The sequence below is a fragment of the Myotis yumanensis genome, unplaced genomic scaffold, assembly GCF_028538775.1.
Source record: "Myotis yumanensis isolate MYYU_CA2020_CCGP unplaced genomic scaffold, mMyoYum1.0.hap1 SCAF_1, whole genome shotgun sequence".
Lineage (NCBI taxonomy): Eukaryota > Metazoa > Chordata > Mammalia > Chiroptera > Vespertilionidae > Myotis > Myotis yumanensis.
Genome location: NW_027223752.1, coordinates 82747566 through 82766849, shown reverse-complemented (window position 1 = coordinate 82766849; position 19284 = coordinate 82747566). Strand labels below are relative to the sequence as shown.

The following is a 19284-nucleotide window of genomic DNA, read 5'->3' as shown; positions in this document are numbered from 1 at the left end:
AGCTTCAGTTCTCACCCGGGCTTTGCAGGTGACAGCTGGGTGGTGGAGCCCTGTCAGGGGAGGTGCAGGCTGACCCCGTCCTGACCCAGCTGGTGGGCCTCACCTGGAACCAGTCCAGGTCACAGCTGAATGTAGCTCTGGGAGCTCTCTGTAGCCTCTAGCCCGCTTCTTGCAGTAGAAGGTAGGGCCAAGAGATGGGTACTTGGTACTACGTGGCACTAAGGTACTAAATTGCTTCTAGCTCCTCTCCAGGCCTGTTTCTTCAACGGCAAGGCAATGGCACGAGTTAGACCCAATCATCTCTAAGGGGCTGTGGTCACGGGTCACGGACTACATCAGGACTCAGTCAGTTCCGAGGCCTCCCTAGAGAGTTAGGTTCCTTGCTCCTTCGGGCCTGAGTTTTCTTGTCTGTAACAGACAAGAGTTTCCCACATCCATCTCTTCTGAGGGGGCGTTGAGAACAAAGTCAAAGTGAACAGGTGCAGTAGAAAAATTCTTTATTCAAAAGGGAAGGGTGGACCCTTGCTGGTACCTCCTGGGCCCTGGCCAAAGGGGAGTTACCACCCGCTCAGCTCCTCACGCTGGCATCTGAAGGCAAAAGTCTGTCCACACCTTACCTTTAAGAGCCTTAAAGGGGAAGTGCCGTGGTGTAGTGATAAATCACAAAGTCAGTTCTCAAAAAATAGCACTACCAGGCCCTTGCCTTTAAGAACTTCTTAAAGGCAAAGTGGACAAGTGCAGCAGATAAGAGCCAGAACGTTATAGGAAAAGCTCCAAGAAGGGTCTCCGTGTCTTTACCTTTAAGAATCTCTTAAAGGTGAGGCATATTCGTGCACAGTACAAAGGTGGAAAACCCTGTAAAAGAGTCTACCAAGCACTTTTCCAGTTCTCGGTTTTAGGGTCTCTACCGGAGAGGTGGTAAAGCGCGAAGTAATGAACAAAATACCGTACCTTGCAGAACGATTTTCCTTCCTGCCCGCCGGCGCGCCCGCCCTCGGGTCTGAGCACTGCCTCCTGCGCCCAGGGGCGGAGGGGGTACTTCAGAGACCGCCCCTCCCCCCTCTAACCGTGGTCACACCAGGGCGTCCTGGGAGTTTTTGGTTTCCTAGTCTACAACCCCCCCGCCCCCCAGCCTTGGCTGTCTTCACAAAGGAAGTCGGACAGGGCGTGGCGGGGCGAGGGGGCGAGCCGAGAGTGGTGACCATGGCGACCGTGGTGACCATGGCGACCGCGGTGACCATGGCGACCGCGGCTCAGAGCACGGAGAGGTCGTGACACGACCTAGAGCGCTGCTTGAAGAACTTGGCGTTGCGGGGCACCAGGTTGGCAAGGAAGCGCTTGGCCTTCTTGGTGAGGCTCTCGCGGCGCGCGGGTGGCGCGGGGCCCTCGGGGCTGCCCCGCTCTGGCCGCTGGCCCCCCGCGTGGCCCCGGCCCCGCCGCAGCCGGATCTGGCGGACGGCGCCCTCGAAGAGCTCCCGCGTGTTGTGGTGCAGCGCGGCCGACGTCTCGATGTGCTTGCAACTCAGTGTTCCTGCCAGGTGGCGGCCCTCTGCGGGGAGGGACGGGATCAGGCGCCCGCGGGCTGCACTGGGCCTGGGGCAGGGTGTGCCGTGGAAGGGGTTGAGGCGAAGAGGGCAAGTAGGGATCGTGGGGAGGGGAAAGGGGGCAGTGAGAAGACGTGAGGCGGAGTGGAGAGAGGAGCTGCTCAGGGCCCTGGGCATGGGCATTGGGAGACTGCGCTTAGCCTGGGGCTAAATGCCGTTAAGTCTGTGCAGCTGGCGGTAAAAACGCCGTATGCAAAAGAGGTGACTTGGAAGGGAGAGGTACCTTAGGATGGCAAGTATGGACGAGGTTCCGGATACCCACCCTCCAGTGAGACCTCCCGGGAGCGGGCCAGGTCACTCTTGTTTCCAACGAGGATGACGGGCAGGTCGTGGTGGGGCCTCCCAGCGCGGAGTCGAAGTAAAGTCTCTGGAACTTTGGAGAAGCTTCGTCGGTCAGTGACTGAGAAGACGATGAGAAAGGCATCCCCGGTCTGAAGGCAGTGGTCCTGCAGCCACCCCGCACCATCCCCCTGCAGATGGGCGGAAAGTCATGGAATGTCAGGGCGGGGAAGCTGGGAAAATCTGCCCAGCACCTACGATCTCGAGGACGAGGAATCAGGAGGTGAGGGAGAAACCACCTGTGTACAGCAGCAGAGCTAGTTAATGGCAGAATCTCCATATCCAGGGTGTGTTTGTGGGGGAGGTACAAGTTAGTAATGTGAGCCCACACTGGGGAACTGGAGACACAGGATCCGAGGCTAGGGTAGCCCGTCCTATTTTCTGATACATAAGCTCAAGAAAGTTTAAGAAATGACTGCTATTCAAGTGTTATGTAACCTGGTCTCTTGTTTCTATATAGTAACCATTTATCTCCAAATGTTCGCAAGTCCTCACTTTTTCTTTTTCTTTCCCTGACATGCCAGAGCCCTGAACTCTTGAGGGGTCAGACTCTTCCAGGCTGAAAAAAAAGTATGGATAGGGTCAATTTCAGAATGTTTAGCCTGGCTTGCAGCTGCAGGGTTCGCCAAATTCAAATCCTAACTTTCCTCTGGGTCAGAAGACCCCGGAGAGAAGTGGATCTTGAGGCCATGACATGTGCACAATGGGGGCCTTTGCTAAGATGATAACACATGTTGAAACCAGCGACTGCAGTCCCACCAGCCTTCACCCAGGCTTTGCCCTTCCCCAGTTCTCCCAGGGGTCATCACCTGCTGGCAGCCACGTGTTAGTTCTCACCTGTTCCCAGATGTCATAAACAACTAAGGTTACTTCCTCCTTATCCACCATGATGCGTCTCTCATAGGTGTCCTCTGTTGGGAAATAAGGACAGGGAATAGTGCCCATTAGGAAGCTCCCAACACTTGTGAGACCTGGTAACCAGGGGTGCCTCAGATCCCAGAACCAGGGACCGTCCTCCAGGGAGGTTGCCACAAAAAGCATTGGAGAAACTTCTCCGAGGTTCTGGCTCCCAGGGGCTGCTCATGCCTTGAGCTCTTCCATCCCTGACTAGCTCTGGAGGCACCCTCAACCCTTGCAGGGCTCCCCGAAATACCTGGGTTCTCCGGCTCGTGAGCACTGTCTCCCTGGAGACCGCCAAAAGTGCCTGCTAAGGAGCTCTTGCCCACGCCACTCTCCCCCACAAGCATGACCTTGAAGATGCCATCCTTTTGGGTGGTGGCTGCCTCCCCTGAGCCCAAGGAGTCAGAAGAGCCAGAGGATGAGGCTTGAGGTGGCCAGTCAAGTTCATCTACAGCCTGGGCCCGCCGCAGCTGGTGCTTGTAGGGGACAGGCATGCTGCCTCTTCGTCTGGGGACCCCGGGGGCAGAGGGTGGCCCGCTCCGGTCCAACCCTGCCAACAGTTTCTCTGACTTCTTCAGCAGTGTGGCATTTGCTTCTGGGGGGCAAAGAGAAAGAAGTTATGAGCGGGGTGTGCCTAGCCATCTGCAGAGGGCTCAATCCTGGTTGCTCCAGCTTTAGAGGCCCAGTTGATGACCATGACCCAGAAGGAGCTGAGAATCTTTGGTCTGACCCCTTACACCGAAACTCTCCCAGAAGCCTGAACTAGTGGGGCACCAAGGCGCTGACCTAATGGCTTGTCCAAAGTGGCTCCAGCCACAACCTATTCAAAACTGCCCCATGCAGGGGAGGCGCCTGTGTGCAGCCTTGCACACCCACTCACACTTCACACTGACACATAGGCACACCCTCTGGCCCCGGGGCTGCTCTTCCTTCGGCCAAGAGGCCTTGCCCCTGCTGCTTCCTGCACTGGCAACCCCCTGGCTTGCTGGCTCAGGGATGAGAAACTGAAGCTGCTGCCCATGTTCTGTGGGGGTGGGTAGCGGTAGTCAAAAACTTTGCGGGGAGCCCGATCTCAGGGAAGGTCCTTTGCTCTTTGAGATGTGTGCTTTGTGTCTCTGTGGGTGTGTGCCTCTTCCTGTGGCCTTGTAGGTGAGTATCCCCCAGTGCGTGAGAATCCTGCACCCCTGGCTGTTTCCGTGAGTTGGAGAAAATATTGTGTTCATGGCGAGGAAGAGGGAGGGTGGGAGAGGGAGGTAGCGAAAGAGCAGGAGCATAAGAGCGTGACAATGCATGGGTCAGGGTAACAGGAGGAAGATGGACAGACACAACAAAGGGGGATGGAGAGAGGCTGGAAATAGCCCAGGATCAATACTTGGCTAGCAGCCAGGGCCTCCAGGAGCCAGAAGAAACCCTTACAACAGGTCCCCAGGGCAGCCCCTTGCCCGTGATTCCCAGGCTTGGGGGCCGCCCCTTCCCTTTCCCCGTTCCTTTCCTCCTGCCTCTTGGGAACAAGTCGGACCTAGGGGGCCAAGTACAAATTTCCCCAGCGTAGCCCTGAGAGTGAGGGGGAGGCGGCATATAGCAGCCCCCCCCCACCCCCCAGTTCAGCCCCATTCCTAGTGTGAGTGGGAGGCTTCCCCCCTTTCCAACTTGCTCTACCCTTCTTGCTGTTTGGGTTCAAGCTCCTTTAACCCCCTAGTTCTGACCTCCCCACCAAAGCTTCGGCTCCCACCCCCATGGTTCCAGCCAAAATCTGCCCCGCTCTGCCTCACCTGGTGTGGGCGTCCCTGGTGGGGAATTCTGGTGGCTGCCGGAGGGGCAGAGTGCTGTGGTTTCTGTGTCCGTGTCCATGTCGGCGTCCAGGTCCGAATGCATCGGTGTGCGTGTGTGTGCAGCCCGGGCGACCAGCAGCACCGCTATCTCATTTAGCAGCACTGTCAGCTTTTCCCTTTAAATACCACCCCCCCACCACGTGTCCTCCCCCCTAGACACCTGGGGAAATTGTCCCGCCCCTGATGAGGTCACACATGCTAATGAACAGTGATGTCAGCGGGATTCCCTCCTTTCTGCCCTCCCCCCTTTGTGTCGCTTCCCTCTGGGAGCACACACACTGCAGAGTCCGGGTAAGACAGAACAGAACAAAGTCAGCAGAAGAGACAGGGTCTCAGAGAAGTGGGGTGAGGGTTTGGTGGGTAAGGAAGGCGGGAGGCAGGGACACAGGACCGAGAGGTCTTTCTCCAGGAGCCAGAATTATGCATCATTTATCTCCGTGTTCCCAGCCCCCTAGCCCAATGTCTAGCCCAGAGTAGGTGCTCTGTGGCTAAATGGAGAGCTAGAGGCAGAAAACAAAAGAAATGCAGACAGGAGGCACCCACCTTGCCACCAAGGTTCCCTGCCATCCTCTCCTTCCCCACACCACCGCTTCTGGGCTAAGGCCCAGAAAAGTACCCATTTCCCAGCCTGGTCCCTAGGTAGATGGGGCTTTGAGGAAGGAGAGATGGTTGCTTTGTTTGGGCTGCTTCCTTTCGTCACCAAGTTCAGGTGCTGCAAACCATTGTGGGGACTTCCTTTTTCTCCCTCCCTGCCAGGCCCACCAGCCTAGTGTTAATCAGAGCAGGAAAGAAGGGAGAGACTAACCCTCTGGAGGTTCCCAACCCCAAGGTGGGGTATAGAGTGCTAGCCCCTCCCCTTGAATCCCTCTCTGGGACAGCCACCAGGGCTTCTGGGCTACACAAGGCAGACACAGTGTCTACCGCCTTCTGTAAAGCCAGGATGGGCGTCTCATTTACTGTTCGTTTCCTGCCCAATTACTCTTGGTCTTCCTTCCTGACACCTGCAAGCACCCAAACATTCTGATTTCCTGGCCCCTGCTGACCCCATTTTTGTCAGGTCTTCCTACAATATCTTTCATCCTCATGGCTGTAAGGCTCAGAGTGGTAGGCGGATGGCCTGTCTCCAAATCAATCATGCAGCTGGAAAAAAAGTAGGGACACCAGGACTCTCACCCACATTTTTCCAATGCCAAAGATGCTTCTTCATCTCTACCCTATGCTGCCTTCCTTGTCTTAAATATTCCAACTGTCTCCTATTACTGGGAACAATCTATATTGCAATCTTTGGTGGACTCTTCCAATCAAAGAGGCAAATGGTAATCGGACTAACATGCAGTAACAGTTCATTTACCTAGAGATCAACTACAGGGCAACATTGTGGGGTCTAGTGGGAGCAGAAAGGATTCCTGAGCAGGTACAATACTCATGCACTTTACTCATAGGATAGACTCTCCAGTCTTCAATTATGGACTATTTATCTGTTATTCACAATTCTAATGTGTCCGTGTGTGTTCGTGTACACACAGATCAGAAGCACATTTAGAGCAGCAAGTGACCCCTGATAGCCTGGTAGTAAGGGAAGCAACACCACAAAAACCTTTTAAAGCAGTCATAAGCATTTAAAAGGTGCTCTAATACCATTTGGCATAAAGGCAAACAGCCCCCTGACACTGTTATAACTTCTGAAAACATAGCTTAGGAGGAGCCATTGGTTTCTGTGAGTGATCCTCAGCACCCCAGAAAGATTTATATTAGGTTCTGGCTCCCAGGGGCTGCTCCCACCCCCGACTTCCATCGCTGAGCGCTGTCTGGAGACCACCAATGAGCTACATATGAGTGTAATGTTTTAGAATGATTTCCTTCCAAAAGGAGTTTTTAGAGAAGTTTTAAAGTATAAAGGTGTGAGCTTGATGTAGCTGGAAAACTCAATGAGGTGGTTGGATTCATTTTTCTGGTATCAGATGAGTGAGTCAGGGGCTGCTGAACCCAGCAAGGATTCTTGACTATGACTTCTGCCTGCCCTCAAACCAGCCTTAGGCCAAGGGAACAGGTTGGGTTTCACCTTGAACCACCATCTCTCTTCCTCACAGGTAAGAAGCTGTATACTTGCTCATCCATCTCCAAGCTCCCTCAGGAATGGGAGAGCCTATGGAATAGTGGGAAAGGGTGAGATTTGGAAGCGAACCAGCCCAGGTTTAAATCTGCCTCTCCGTAGAGACTAGGCTAGTCTCCTAATTCCTTGGATGCTGCTCTGAACCTGTGAACTGGCTCGTGTGGTTATGATGCCCATGGCCCAGCCTTGTCATGAGGGTTGGCCACATGGGATAATGGATCTGACCCTTAGCAGAGCCCAATTATTGGTGCTCCCATGGCCTCTTCTGTGTGGCTGGGGGACCCCCTTCCTTCCCAGCAGGGACCAGAACTTGGTTTAGGCCCAGATTCTGCTCCTTTAAGGACTGAATTCTGTTGTTCTCACATTTCCAGCCGATCCCCCTCTTAAGCTGAGAACACCACCTCCTCCTCTTTCAGCCCTGATATTGGGCACCACAGATAGTGGTGTCTATCCTGATAGTATTTGAAGTTGCCTCCTCTTTTTCCTTGGGCCATGGTTAAAATAAACTTGGGTGAATGTTCCCCAATGTCCCACCCTCTCCTGGGTAGGACCCTCTGTTTTACTAGATTTCTCTTACTGCCTGTACGAGGCCAATTCCTTCTCCCCATCAACCTGGAGCTTCACTGTGGTTGATAATGGTGTTACTGCTTGCATCTCCCAGAGCACACACCCAGCACCCAGAGAAGCTTCTTCTAGGTTCGTGAATCTATACACACAGGCCTTTCTAGTGAACTCTACCTTCAAGTCCTCCCTCCAGCATTCTGAGGAGTTCCATCATGGGGAGCGTTCTTTGACCTTGAATCTGTCCACTTTCATTACAAAAAAGGTCTCGAGTAGGACAAGGGATGAAATACCAGGTTGAAGGTTTTTGAGATGGCTGTAGGGAAGACAGGAGCAGGAAGAAGGTAGAGACCAGGTGATGCAAGAATGGGAGGGGAAAAAAACATTCCCTGTGTCACTGGGCCGGACACTGGTGGGACCCAGGGAGTGTTGCACTGGGGAAGGAAGGCCCAAAGGAAGAACAGTAAGCAAGAAGGGAGATTTCTGGAGCCCCTTCTCCAATCTCTGGAGAGGATCTGCAGTGAAAAGGAACTCGGGTCTTTCCCGAGCCAAGACGCCAGGGTCCCAGGACTGCACCATATACCCTTTTTGCCATTCCTTAGGCTCTTGCTCACTGGGAAGGAGGAAACATGCAATCAGCACTGCATGTAAGGTTGACAGGGTATAATCAACAGGGCCCTCTACCAGAAGGTGAGGATAGGCCAGGCCAGGCCAGGCAGGAAAGGCGAGGATGAGGCTGGGGGTTTCCCTGGGGGTGGGGGGGAGGGTGTTCTGTCAGGGATGCCTCACCTCTGTTCCTGGGTATAATGCTCACCCCCATAGTTCCTTCTAAATCCTTTGTCCCGATTTTCATGTCAAACCCTGGGACAGCTCTATCACCTTGCTTACCAGAGGCTGCGTTCCAACATTTTCACAAATCATTCCCTCCTCCATCACCCTCTCCAGCTCTTTGGCTCTGGCTACTGCTTGCGTTCCTGCACCTTTTCTGAGGTTCAGGGTCCAGCTTATTATAGCCTTCTCTCTCAAGTCTGCTTAGTTTGCTTATCCGGTGGACACTCACCATGCCTGGAATTCACAACTCTATTCCAACTACTGACAGTGTTCTTTAATCTAGTTTGGGCCTTCTTCCAGGAAGACCTCTTAGATTTGGCCAAGTAGATGCCAGCATCTTCACATTCTGAATGTTTCTGATTTTTCTCTCAATTCACCTTTGCCTGCTTTGAGGCAGCCTGTTAAAAGCTCATCTGCCTAGGACAGACTGTAACTGTCTGGTGGGGGTAGAGGGTGGAGGGCAGGAGTCACCGCTCCCATATTCTACCAGGGACAATCTGCTCCTGTGATCTGTACTCTGCAAGTACTCCATAAATGGAAACCTTTCCAGCTCCAGGGCCCAGCAGGCTCACCAGGCTTCCGGCCTGGCAGTGAATAAAGAGGTTTGGTGCTCACCCTGGTGTCAATCACTGTAGAGTTGGGCCCCAGGTGGTGAGTGGAGGTGGAGAGGGTTGGTTCTTAGGATTCCTAGAATTTTCTTACCCACTGTGTGGTAAAAAAATCAAGAGCGTGTGATTAGATCAATAGGAAGAGGGGAGAGCAAAGGCCTACACAGGAAGGAGCAAAGTGAGGTGAGCATAAGCTGAGATGGGTAGAGACGCAGGGCTCAGGCTCACAGCTCATGTACAAAAATCTTAAATTTCTGATTCCTTTATTTTCAACCTTGACTTCTGGGCAATGACCTAGCTATCGGACAAAAGCATTTGTTGTGCTTTTTTTTTTTTTTTTTTTTTTTAGCCAGGCCCTATAGGAAGGATCAGAGTTGGCAAAACCACAGGCCCTGCCTAAATCCTCCCCTTGGGGGCTAGAGGTCTCCAGCCAATTGGCATACTGGTGCTTAAGGCCACTTTTGGTGGGGGATTGGTAAGGATGGAGTGTTCAGGCCTATGACCTCTTAAGAACCTCACTCTTTAAAAAGAGCCACCCAAATGGTGGTGGTGTGAGGAGAGGGTGGTGGTGGAGAGCCTGTGATCTCTGGCCAGGTGCAGAGGGAGCTCTGTATGAGCCCTCTCTGCCTGAGGGACACCTAACTTGACAGCAGCTACACAGGGCCAAAGGGAGGCTCACCAAGTCCCCTCAGACCTAGGGTCAGGGAGGGAAGTAGTGGGAGTGAAGCTGAGCTGTTTCTAAAGGGTGGTTGTCACTGTGACTAGAGCCCCCAGGAGAGCCCAGGTCCCCTCAGGCAAGCAGTGGCTCGTCCTCTGCTTCAACTACCCAGACTCCCGGCTCAGCCAGTGGCACCAGCAGTACATCGTCTTCATCCTCTGGGGACAGGACTATCGTGTGGGGTTCAGGTGGGGTTTGGGTTGGTCCTGGGGGCCGGATTGGTCCTGGCGGCCGAAGGCTGGGCAAGAGGCGGCCTCGCAGGGCCTGCACCACTCCAGACAGCAGTGATGGTTCTAGGGGCACTGAAGGCAGTGGCCCTGGGGCCTCCAGGACAGTAGGGAGGGCTGGAGGTATGCTAGCAGATGGGAGGGGAGCCTTGACAGGCAGTGGGGGTGCCTGTTCCCCATCCTGCCCACCTACTGCCCCAATCTCACGGGCTGGACCTGTGCTGCCATCTAGGGCTTCAAGGGGAGCGTCAGAAGGTGTGACTTGGGGTCTGGTTTCAGGGGTTCGGGCTGGAGGGTTGGTTCGAGGAAGCAGGCCCCAGCGGCGGAGACGGCGCACCAGGCGGCGGACAGTACGGCCCCGCTGGCGGCGGCGGGCACCGGAGGCACCCCCTGGAGTCATATCCTGGCGCAAGATCTGTAGCAGAGAACGCAGGTTGCCCAGCACTGAGTTCTGCAAGGAGAGGAGGAGACATCAGTCGGAGGGATGAGGGCCAGAAGCCTGAAAGGAGGAAGGGACAGTGGCAGGGCCACAGTGGAGTTGGGGGCAGCATGAGCTGGGTTGGGGCAGTGACTTACATCATTAGGATTCTCTGTAGGGAAGTCCTCCACAGGTGGGATGGCGCCCTGGGCAATGAGCTGCCCATAAGACGGGGGTGCCTGCTGCTGCACAATCTCAGCCTCCATTCGGGAGAGGGGGGCAAAAATGCTGGAAGGAATGAGGGGTGCTCAGTCACAGGTCCAGCTACAGTAGCCTGTCCCGACCTGGACAGGCCTCTTCCCTCCACACCCAGGACAGGACAACTGAAGCTATACCATGGTTTTCCCAAAAGTCATCTGCGGTCCCCTCCTTCCTTGCGATGGCTTTCAGAAGATAGACCTGTTCTTTCCTCAAAGAAGAACCTGTTTCCCCAAGCTGGATAACCCTGAGCCAACCCATAAGCTGGTCACTGAACCTATCCCCAACGTGGCACCCTCCTGGTCTCCTGTGGCAGCACGGGCTCCGTCTCACCCTCAGTCCCCACTCCTCTAAAGCCAGCTGACCTGTACTCCTGGGTGCGAATGGCATAGAGCTTGCAGGTGCAGCCCAGAGCAATGACCAGCAGCAAGCCGCACACAAGGCTGCCAATGACTGCAGCTGTAATGACCTTGCGGGGCAGGGCATAGGAGCAGTCCCACTCATCACTGCCGTCAGCACAGTCCGGCTGCCCGTCGCACACCCATGTCTCATACACGCACTTCTCGTCCCGACATCGGAAGTTGCCAGGCTGGCAGTGCCGGCAACGTCTCTCATCTGCTCCGTCAGCACAGAAGGTCTGGTAGTTACAGCGGTCAGCAGGCAGGTAGCAGGCTGTGGCACTGGGGGTGCCAAAAGCCCCACAGGGATAGTGTCCAGGTGGGCAGCTGGGGCAGTTCTCCTCATCTGTGCCATCGGCACAGTCCCAGGAGCCATCACAGCGCTGTGCCTCACTGTAGCAGCGCTCACCGAGGCCCTCACTGGCCCCCAGGCCAGAGCCTAAGCCGCAAGGTTGGTCCCAAGGTAAGCAATAGCCCTGAACATGGTAGGTGGCATTGAAGCCCCGACCACTGCTCCAAGGAACTGTGTGGTAGGCCACAATGGCTTGGCCAGACAGCGTCTCCACGGTGACAGCCTTGCCATTGTTGAAGTGGGTGAGCCTGCGCAGCCGCCGGGAGGTCTCAGGGGGCCCAGAGCCATCATACACATGCACTGCATCTTCATAGCCCAGATCCAGGGCTGTGAAGCGCACTGCGAGGCGCCGGCCGTCGTGGGGGTCCAGCAGCCAGAGGCAGGACTGGGGGTGGGAGACTGACGCCAGGTGTGAGTATCCAGGGGAGGAGAAGACCCCATAGAAGTCTTCCAAGGTGTGATTGCAGCGTGGGGTGGGGGCAGAGGCTGGGATCAGGTCAGGGAAGGGATCTGAACCGCAACCTGCCTCATCCGAGCCATCTCCACAGCTATCGACCCCGTCGCAGTGCTGGGCTGAGGGCACACAGCGGTGGTTCAGGCACTGGAACTCTTCCTGCAGGCACATCAGCCAATCTGCAGAGGCACCATGGAGAAGGGCTATGAAGCACCGGAACTGGTGGGGTCCTCCCCTCTTCCCTGGGGCTTCCACTGCTTGCGCTAATAGCCCCAGGGACACCCTGTCCAGCCTACCTTGGCTGTAGGAGAGTAGAAAGCCCTGGCCCATGGGTGCTCTGGCCCCGGCATAGCTGTAGGTGATGGTGACATTGCCCCCAGGTAGCTGCAGAGGGCTGGCAGGTGCCTCGCACAGGGAGATCTGTGGCTGGAGAGGGGAGCGCAGGATTAAGCGCTCCGAGCCACAGGCCAAGTGCAGCTTTTGGAACCTACAGGGGTAGAGAGCAGGATGTGAGATACTCTTTTTTTGTTAATCCTCACCCGAGGATACTTTATTGATTTTAGAGAGAGGAATGGAGAGAGAAAAAGACAAAAACATCAATGTGAGAGAGAAACATCAATTGCTTTGTCTCCTGTATGAGCCGTGACTGGGGATCACACCCGAAACCTGGGTATGTGCCCTGACCTGGAACAGAACCCACAAACTTTCTGGTATATGGGAGATGGTCCAACTTACAGCCACACCGTCCAGGGCTGTGAGATATTCCTGACGACCACCGCTGGCTTCTTCCTCCCCAGGACTTTTCTACCCCCAAAAGCACAAGCATCTACTTATCCACAATTCAAATAGCTAAGTGAAAATTCAGTCAGCTAAATTCCTTAGTGGTCAATGGCACTAGTCCTACCAGAGGCCAGTGGCACCTTGAGATTATGTGATATATCCTAGATTCCCATGGAAAAACAGACTTATCTTCTGGGACTGCAATATGAACAGGGGTATTGCTTTCCAGTTGTTGCAGCACTGCCACTCAAGTACAGTGTTAGCAGTAACTGGCAGTTACCACACAGCTAGGTTATCTAGAACTTGCCGTCCCCTCCAAATGCCTGGCAGTGAGACTTGGGATCACCATGGCACTTTGATCCCTCTGCTCCAAAAGCCTCTCCACAGATTTCCCTCTCCCTTCACCTACCCCTTTCTGGGTAAATTCATGAAAAGTGAACTGTGTGAAGCAAACAGCCAGGTACTTAATTAACATGGGCCCAACCCCATGGCCCAAGGTTGGAGGAGCCTGGGAGACCTGGATTATTCAAGAGATCTGGGGAGGCTGAGAAAGGTTCTAGCTGATTAAAGGACTAGCTCTGAATCCTAGGCAAAGATGTGCAAGGATTAAGGACTTCCTCAGAGCAGCCATAGAGGAACCCAAGGATGTTTCTAGAATGACTGTTGACCTTCAGAGATGACCAGGACCTAAGCTAGATGTCCATCCCCACCCAGATCCAATTCACTGTGTCTGGTTCAGAACAAGGCAGGCTTTTAGGACAGATGAGGCCAGTGGTTCCCAATGTGGGGCACAATTTGATTTTTAAGGAGGGCAATTGAATTTTTTGCATTTCTTATGGTTCTAGGGGCCTCAGATACAGTATCTACACTAATAAAAGAGAAACATGGTAATTAGCGTACGACCGCTACCCTTTTCATTGGCTAATCAGTGAGTATATGCAAATTAGCTGTCAGCCAAGGTGGCGGCCAGCAGCCAGGCACTGAAGCGAGCATGAGGCTTGCTTGCTGCGGACTCCAACGTTCCCTGCCTCACTTGCCGGGCTCTCAACTGCAACTCTAAGCAACTATGTACTATGTTGCAAATAAGAAGGTAAACAAAACCCCAGAAACCGGCGGACTGAAAGCCAGCCGGACCAAAACATTGTATCCATGTTTTCAGCAGCAAGGCCTCAGAGCTAAAGCTGGCCCAGAATAAAAAAAAAAAAAAAGAAGAAGAAAACAAGAAGCGGTTGGGAGCTTCAGTCACTTGCTTCAGGAAAACAGCCCTCAGCCCCTCAACCAGGCTGGCCAGGCACCCCAGTGGGGACCCCCACCCTGATCCAGGACACCCTTCAGGGCAAACCAGCCAGCCCCTACCCATGCACCAGGTCTCTATCCTATATACTAAAAGGGTAATATACCTCCCGACACCGGGATCAGCGTGATAGGGGGCAGCGCCCAAACCCCCTGATCGCCCTGCGGCTCTGTGTGTGACAGGGGGCGAGGCCACAACCTCCCTATCCGCCCTGCTCTGTTCGTGACAGGGAAAGGCACCCCAACCCCCTGATCAGCCCTGCTCTGTGCCTGATAGGGGGGAGCTCCCCAATCCCCTGATTGCCCTGGGGCTCTGTGTTTGACAGGGTGCGGCGCACCAACACCCTGATCGGCCCTGCTCTGTGTGTGACAGGGTAGAGCCATAACCTCTCCATCAGCCCTGCCCTGAGTGTGACAGGGTGCAGCGCCCCAACCCCCTGATCCGCCCTGCTCTGTGTGTGACAGGGGGCGGTGCCCCAACTCCCCTATCGGCCCTACTCTGTGAGTGACAAGGGGGAGCTTCTCAACCCCCTGATCGGCCCTACTCTGTGCATGACAGGTGGGAGCTCCCCAACCCCCTGATGGGCCTTGCTCTGTGTGTGACAAGGTACGGAGCCCCAACCCCCCTGATGGGCCCTGCTCTGTGAGTGACAGGGGGCAGCGCCCCAACCCCCTGATTGGCCCTGCTCTGTGAGTGACAGGGGGCAGTGCCCCAACCCCCTGATTGGCCCTGCTCTGTGCATCACAGGGGGTGGTGCCACAACCTCCCCATCGACCCTGCCTTGAGTGTGATAGGGGGCGGTGCCCCAACCCCCCAATTGGCCCTACCCTGAGCGTGACTGAGGGTGGCATCGCAACCTCCCAATCCGCCCTGCTCTGTGCATGACAGGGGGGGGCACCCCAACTCCCCAATCAGCCCTGCTCTGAGCCCGACCAGGGGCTGCACCTAGGGATTGGACCTGCCCTCTGCCACCCAGGAGCAGGCCTAAGCCAGCAGGTCGTTATCTCCCGAGGGGTCCCAGACTGCGAGAGGGCACAGGCCAGGCTGAGGGACTCCCCCTTCCCCCCCGAGTGCACAAATTTTTGTGCACCGGGCCTCTAGTATAAGTATAAATGGTGACATATTTATGCATTTCACTTCTCTATTATATGTTTTGAAACTATTTGCTATTTTTTCTTATCAATTTATATTATTATTATCGTTTAAACAATTTCTTACTGATTGCTTCCTCAGTACTTCAACTATCCTTCTGTTTTTTTATTTTTCTCTTTCATGGATGCCATGCTCTTTGGAAGCTTGTTTAGACCAAGTTAATGTGGCCTTTTAGGCTTCCTCCACGTGAATAGGAGTTCACTTTTTGGGTAATAAGAATTATATGTCATGGGGGGGGGGGGGCGGGCATCAGGATTTTAGAGATGCTTAGGTGGGGCATGGCCAAAAAAAGGTTGGGAACCGCTGGACGAGGACAAATCAAATTCTACTCTTCCCCCTGTTGACAGGGATGGGAATTCCACAACGAAGGCTTTCCCATGATGAAGCTGGGAGGAGCCGGGGAGAGGAAGAGGGTCTTGCCCTGCTCACCTGACCATTACAGTCTGATCCTTGCTGCCAGGGATGAGCCAGGTGCAGTTGGCAGGGGAGCTGTGGCTGTCCCGGCTCAAGGGCCTCTGTAAGGTGCCCTGTACTTCCAAGAGCACTGCCGGAGGGTCTTCACAGGCTGGTGAGAGAGGCAGAGAGAGACGCTGGTTGAAAGTCTGTTACCCTCCCATCCCTCCCCAGACTTGAGGCCCCCAAGGGCCTGGGCTCTTCAAGAAGGAGCACACAAACTTGCCCTCCCGCCCAGACTTGATATCGTCATAGTCTTCAGTGGGCCCCCTTCCTCCCACAGCGTCACAGCTTCACCTTAGGTATCAACAGTATATACAATCTGATGCCTGCTCTGTGCCAGCCCTTGGACCAGGAGGAACCGAACATACTGTCTCTAGCCTCAGGGAGACTACGTTCTGGCTAGGGAGATCAAGCTTGGCGACTGGGGGAAAAACAAAATATGTAGTAGGTAAGTACCAGGTGAGGGTTCACACTGGGTCTCAGTTTCCCCATCTGTAAAATGAAGGGTGGACAATCGCCACTCAGAAACGACGTCGGCACCATAAGAATGCAGGGAAGAGAGACTCCCTCTGCGGTGCTTGCCTCCTGTCACCGAGCCCCCAGCCCCCAGCGGCGGCATCCACTCACCAGGATTTGGGAAAAGGATCCGGTCCGGGTGGGCCAGCGCGCCCCCTAGAGGAAGAGCGGGGAAGGGCAGAGAGGGAGTCGCTCAGAAGTTTGCTCCACCTGCACAACTCCGGGAGGAAGAGCGGCCACCGGGACTTCCGGGTGGTTTCTGGGAGGGGCGCGGGGCAGGGGTGACGGCAGTGGGCGACCCCGGGCAGCACGGCCTGGGGGCGGGGGCGGGGGTCTGGGGAGGCCCGAGGGCGGCTGAGGGCTGAGGGCGGCGGCTGAAGGCTCCCCGGGGGCTGGGCCGGCAGCGTCGGGGCAGCCGGGGTCGGGGGGCTCGGGCTGGCGGGGAGGGCGGGGGGCCCCGGGGGGGAAAGGGGGGGCGCGGGAGCGTCTAGGGGTGACAGCCGGGGCTGGGTGGGGGCGGAGAGGAGTTTCGTTTCTGTTTCTCACCGAGGAGGAGGAAGAGGAGGGTGACGGGCGGCATCCTGAGCGGCCCGGCGGGGCACAGGTCCGGCAGCTTCCGTCGCCTACCCAGCGGGGAGGAGGCGCCGCTCCGCGCGCCCGGGCCCCGCAGGGCCGCCTCCCCGAGCGGGGTCCATGGCTCGGGTCGCTGGGCCGGCGCTCGGGGCGCCAGGGCTGGGGGCGGGGCGGCGGCCGGGGCAGGGGCGGTGCCTCTCGCCAACTTCGGAGTTGTCTTCCGGGCGGCCCCGCTCGCGCGCTCGCTCTCCCCTCTCCCGCTCGAAGCCGGCTCCCGCCGCCCGGCGGTCAGCTCCGGGCCCCGTCCGGGCGCACCCTCGCCCGGAGCCCGCCCGCCGGCCGCGAGCGCCGGGGTCCAGGCCCGGCCGCCACCTGCCGGAGCCGGAGGCCACTTCCTCTTCCAGCCGAACTTTGCGGCCCGTCGCCCTCACGGCCGGCCCGGGGACGGCTCACCTTCCCCCGCGCGTCGGGTCTGCGGGGCGCGGCGGGAGAGCGCGGACGGGGACGGGGACGGGGACGGGAACGCGCCGCGGCCCAACTCCCGGCCCTCGCCCGGGCGGCACCCCAGCCCGCCCCGGGGTTGGAGGAGCCGCGGCCGGGGCGGAGGCAGGGGGCGGGCCGAACCGGGCCCCACCTCTGCCCCGGCGCGCGCGCCCCGCCCCCGGCGCGCCTTAACCCGTCTCGGCCCTGCCCCGCCGGTCAGACCGGCTTCGGACCGAGCGCTCGGGCTCGGACCTCGACGCGGCTTTGTTTACCCGGTTGGGTGTGACACACTCGTTTCAGGACGCGTTTGTCCACAGACAACTGCTGGTTCCGGACCTGCCGCGCCCTTCTTTCCTTTGGGCCCTTCGGCTCTGAGGACTGGCCTCGTCCGAGGGTCCGGGCCCGCGGCCCGGGGGGGAGTGCGCCTCTATTACAGACATTACCGCGCGGCGCGGTGACTATTTGTTTACTGGCCGCCCCGCCCCCGCCCCGCCTCTTCTCTGGAAACGGAAACTTCCTGTTTACCTTTGTCCCACGGGGCTTCTGTCCTGCTTCGGCACCGTGAGGACTCAGTAAATGGTCAATAGAGGATTAAACGTGCCTTTCCCACTTGCTGGCCTGGTGATCTGGAGAAAATTACTTAACCTCCCGGTTGAAAATGGGGATAATAATTGTGCACCTCCCTCGTGAGGATGTTGTCAACCCTTAGGGAGATAATGCGAGGTGAGCATAGAGGAAGTGTTCCGTACCTGGTATTATTATTATTAGTCACAGGAGGTATTTCTAATTTATGTGGGCTTGAGGCTACCGATGTTCTGTGGCACTGTTGGTAGTATTAATAAACAATGCCAATAGCAAATACCTTTTGAGCTTTTCCCCCCCACATTTCAGGTACAAATCTAAGCACTTTTCAAATGTTTGGTCTTTTATTTCTCTCAACAATCTTGTGAGGTATGATACTATTGTTACTCCCATTTTACACCTAAGGGAACTCCGGGTACAGAAAGGTTAAGTATTTTGCCCAACACCATGGACCTAGTAAATACTGAAACAAAGGTTTGAACCTAGGTGATCTGGTTTTGGATAGAACATACACTTGGGTCCTTACTACTCTCACCCCTTTACAAATGATACAAAACAGTTTTATGTTGATGTATTCAAAACTGGGACCTCAGCAAGGCCTGAAGCCATAGAGTTGGTCATAAAAAGGCCCTTCCTTCCACTTGGTCCCATGCCCTTGGTCCCACGCTCTCTCTCTCCCTGCAGCCCTTGGGATTAATGAGGGGTGAAACAGAATCCTGAATGTGGGAGCAGGATGTTGAGCAGAGGGAAGAAGGGCAAAGAGGTTGGGCAAATTAAAATTATTTAAGTCCTAAAAGTGATTATGGAGCTTTTAGTAGATTGCTTGGCTGTGTTCTCTATGCTGGATACTTGGCATATGCCTGGAACTCTTAAAGACTTCACTTTAGCTTCAAGGAGCTTTCAGTCTAGTTGGAAAGAGAGGTCAATAAAATAAAATAAAAAGAAAGAGAGGTCAGATGCCTAAATTAAAAAGCCAGCACTAGCTCGTTTTGCTCAGTGGTTAGACTGTTAGCCCACAGACGTAAAGGTCACGGGTCCTGTTCCCAGTCAAGGGCACATACCTCGGTTGCAGGCTCCATCCCGGTTAGGGTCAGGGCTTGTAAGGGAGGCTACCAATCGATATTTGTCTGTCTCTTTCTCTTCCTCTCCTCTCTCCCTTCCATTCTTTCTATAAATCAATGGGAAAATATCCTGGAGTGGCCCGGCAGGTTTGGCTCAAAGGTTGAGTGTCAACCCAGCAACCAAAAGGTTGCTGGTTAGATTCCCGGTCAGGGCACATGCCTGGGTTTCAGGCTGGATCCCCAGTTAGGTATGGGGGGTGGGGAGGAGGGCATGCAGGAGGCAGCTGATCTATCGATGATGTTCCTCTCTATCGATGTTTCTTTCTATCCCTCACCCTTCCTTTCTCTAAAAATAAATAAATAAATAAAACATATTAAAAAAATATCCTGGGGCAATGGTCGGCAAACTGTGGCCCCTAGAGTGTGGCTCTTCCACAAGAGTGCGGGCCTTTGCCTCCCTATTGTCTGTGTCCATAGGTAATGCATATATGCATATAAAATCTTTGTTTAATCTCTTCCCGCCTCCCCCACCTCCTTCCAGCTGAGAATCATCAGTCTGTTCCATTTCCATGCCTCTGGTTCTATGTTATTCACCAGTTTATTCTGTTCATTAGATTTCTTATTCTTTTATTTTGATTTTTAGATTCAGTTGTTGATAGGTATGTAACTGTTGCCATTTTGTTATTCACATATTTTTTTTTTTTTAATTTTTTTTTAATTAAATCTTTATTGTTCAGATTATTACATTAGTTACTCTTTTTTCCCACCATAACT

At 55.1% G+C, this 19284-nt stretch overlaps 2 protein-coding genes across 2 annotated transcripts; both read right to left on the bottom strand.

Moving 5' to 3' along the window:
• Window positions 1-493: 493 nt before the first annotated feature.
• REM2 (RRAD and GEM like GTPase 2) lies at window positions 494-4780 on the bottom strand. The gene is made up of 5 exons (XM_070406528.1): window positions 4616-4780; window positions 3097-3438; window positions 2781-2854; window positions 1867-2074; window positions 494-1549 (listed from the first exon to the last, which is right to left on the bottom strand). The coding sequence occupies exons 1-5, from the start codon at window positions 4716-4718 to the stop codon at window positions 1254-1256; spliced, it is 1023 nt and encodes a 340-aa protein (XP_070262629.1). The 5' UTR covers window positions 4719-4780; the 3' UTR covers window positions 494-1253.
• Window positions 4781-9034: 4254 nt separating this feature from the next.
• On the bottom strand, window positions 9035-16969 carry LRP10 (LDL receptor related protein 10). Its single transcript, XM_070426350.1, has 7 exons — window positions 16358-16969; window positions 15923-15967; window positions 15269-15404; window positions 11910-12100; window positions 10775-11792; window positions 10310-10439; window positions 9035-10184 (listed from the first exon to the last, which is right to left on the bottom strand). Exons 1-7 carry the CDS (start codon window positions 16389-16391, stop codon window positions 9579-9581), a joined length of 2160 nt encoding a protein of 719 aa, XP_070282451.1. The 5' UTR covers window positions 16392-16969; the 3' UTR covers window positions 9035-9578.
• Between the last annotated feature and the right edge of the window lie 2315 nt (window positions 16970-19284).

What these genes read in the sequence shown, in the direction of transcription:
- LRP10 (XM_070426350.1), bottom strand. Translation starts at nt 16,391, where the DNA reads ATGCCGCCCGTCACCCTCCTCTTCCTCCTCCTCG. An exon ending in GATCCTTTTCCCAAATCCTG is followed by an intron (nt 15,405 to 15,922) that starts GTGAGTGGATGC and finishes CTCTCTCACCAG; the next exon opens with CCTGTGAAGACCCTCCGGCA. An exon ending in TCTACTCTCCTACAGCCAAG is followed by an intron (nt 11,793 to 11,909) that starts GTAGGCTGGACA and finishes GTGCCTCTGCAG; the next exon opens with ATTGGCTGATGTGCCTGCAG.
- REM2 (XM_070406528.1), bottom strand. Translation starts at nt 4,718, where the DNA reads ATGCATTCGGACCTGGACGCCGACATGGACACGGACACAGAAACCACA. An exon ending in TCACGAGCCGGAGAACCCAG is followed by an intron (nt 2,855 to 3,096) that starts GTATTTCGGGGA and finishes ATTTCCCAACAG; the next exon opens with AGGACACCTATGAGAGACGC. An exon ending in CCGGGAGGTCTCACTGGAGG is followed by an intron (nt 1,550 to 1,866) that starts GTGGGTATCCGG and finishes CCCTCCCCGCAG; the next exon opens with AGGGCCGCCACCTGGCAGGA.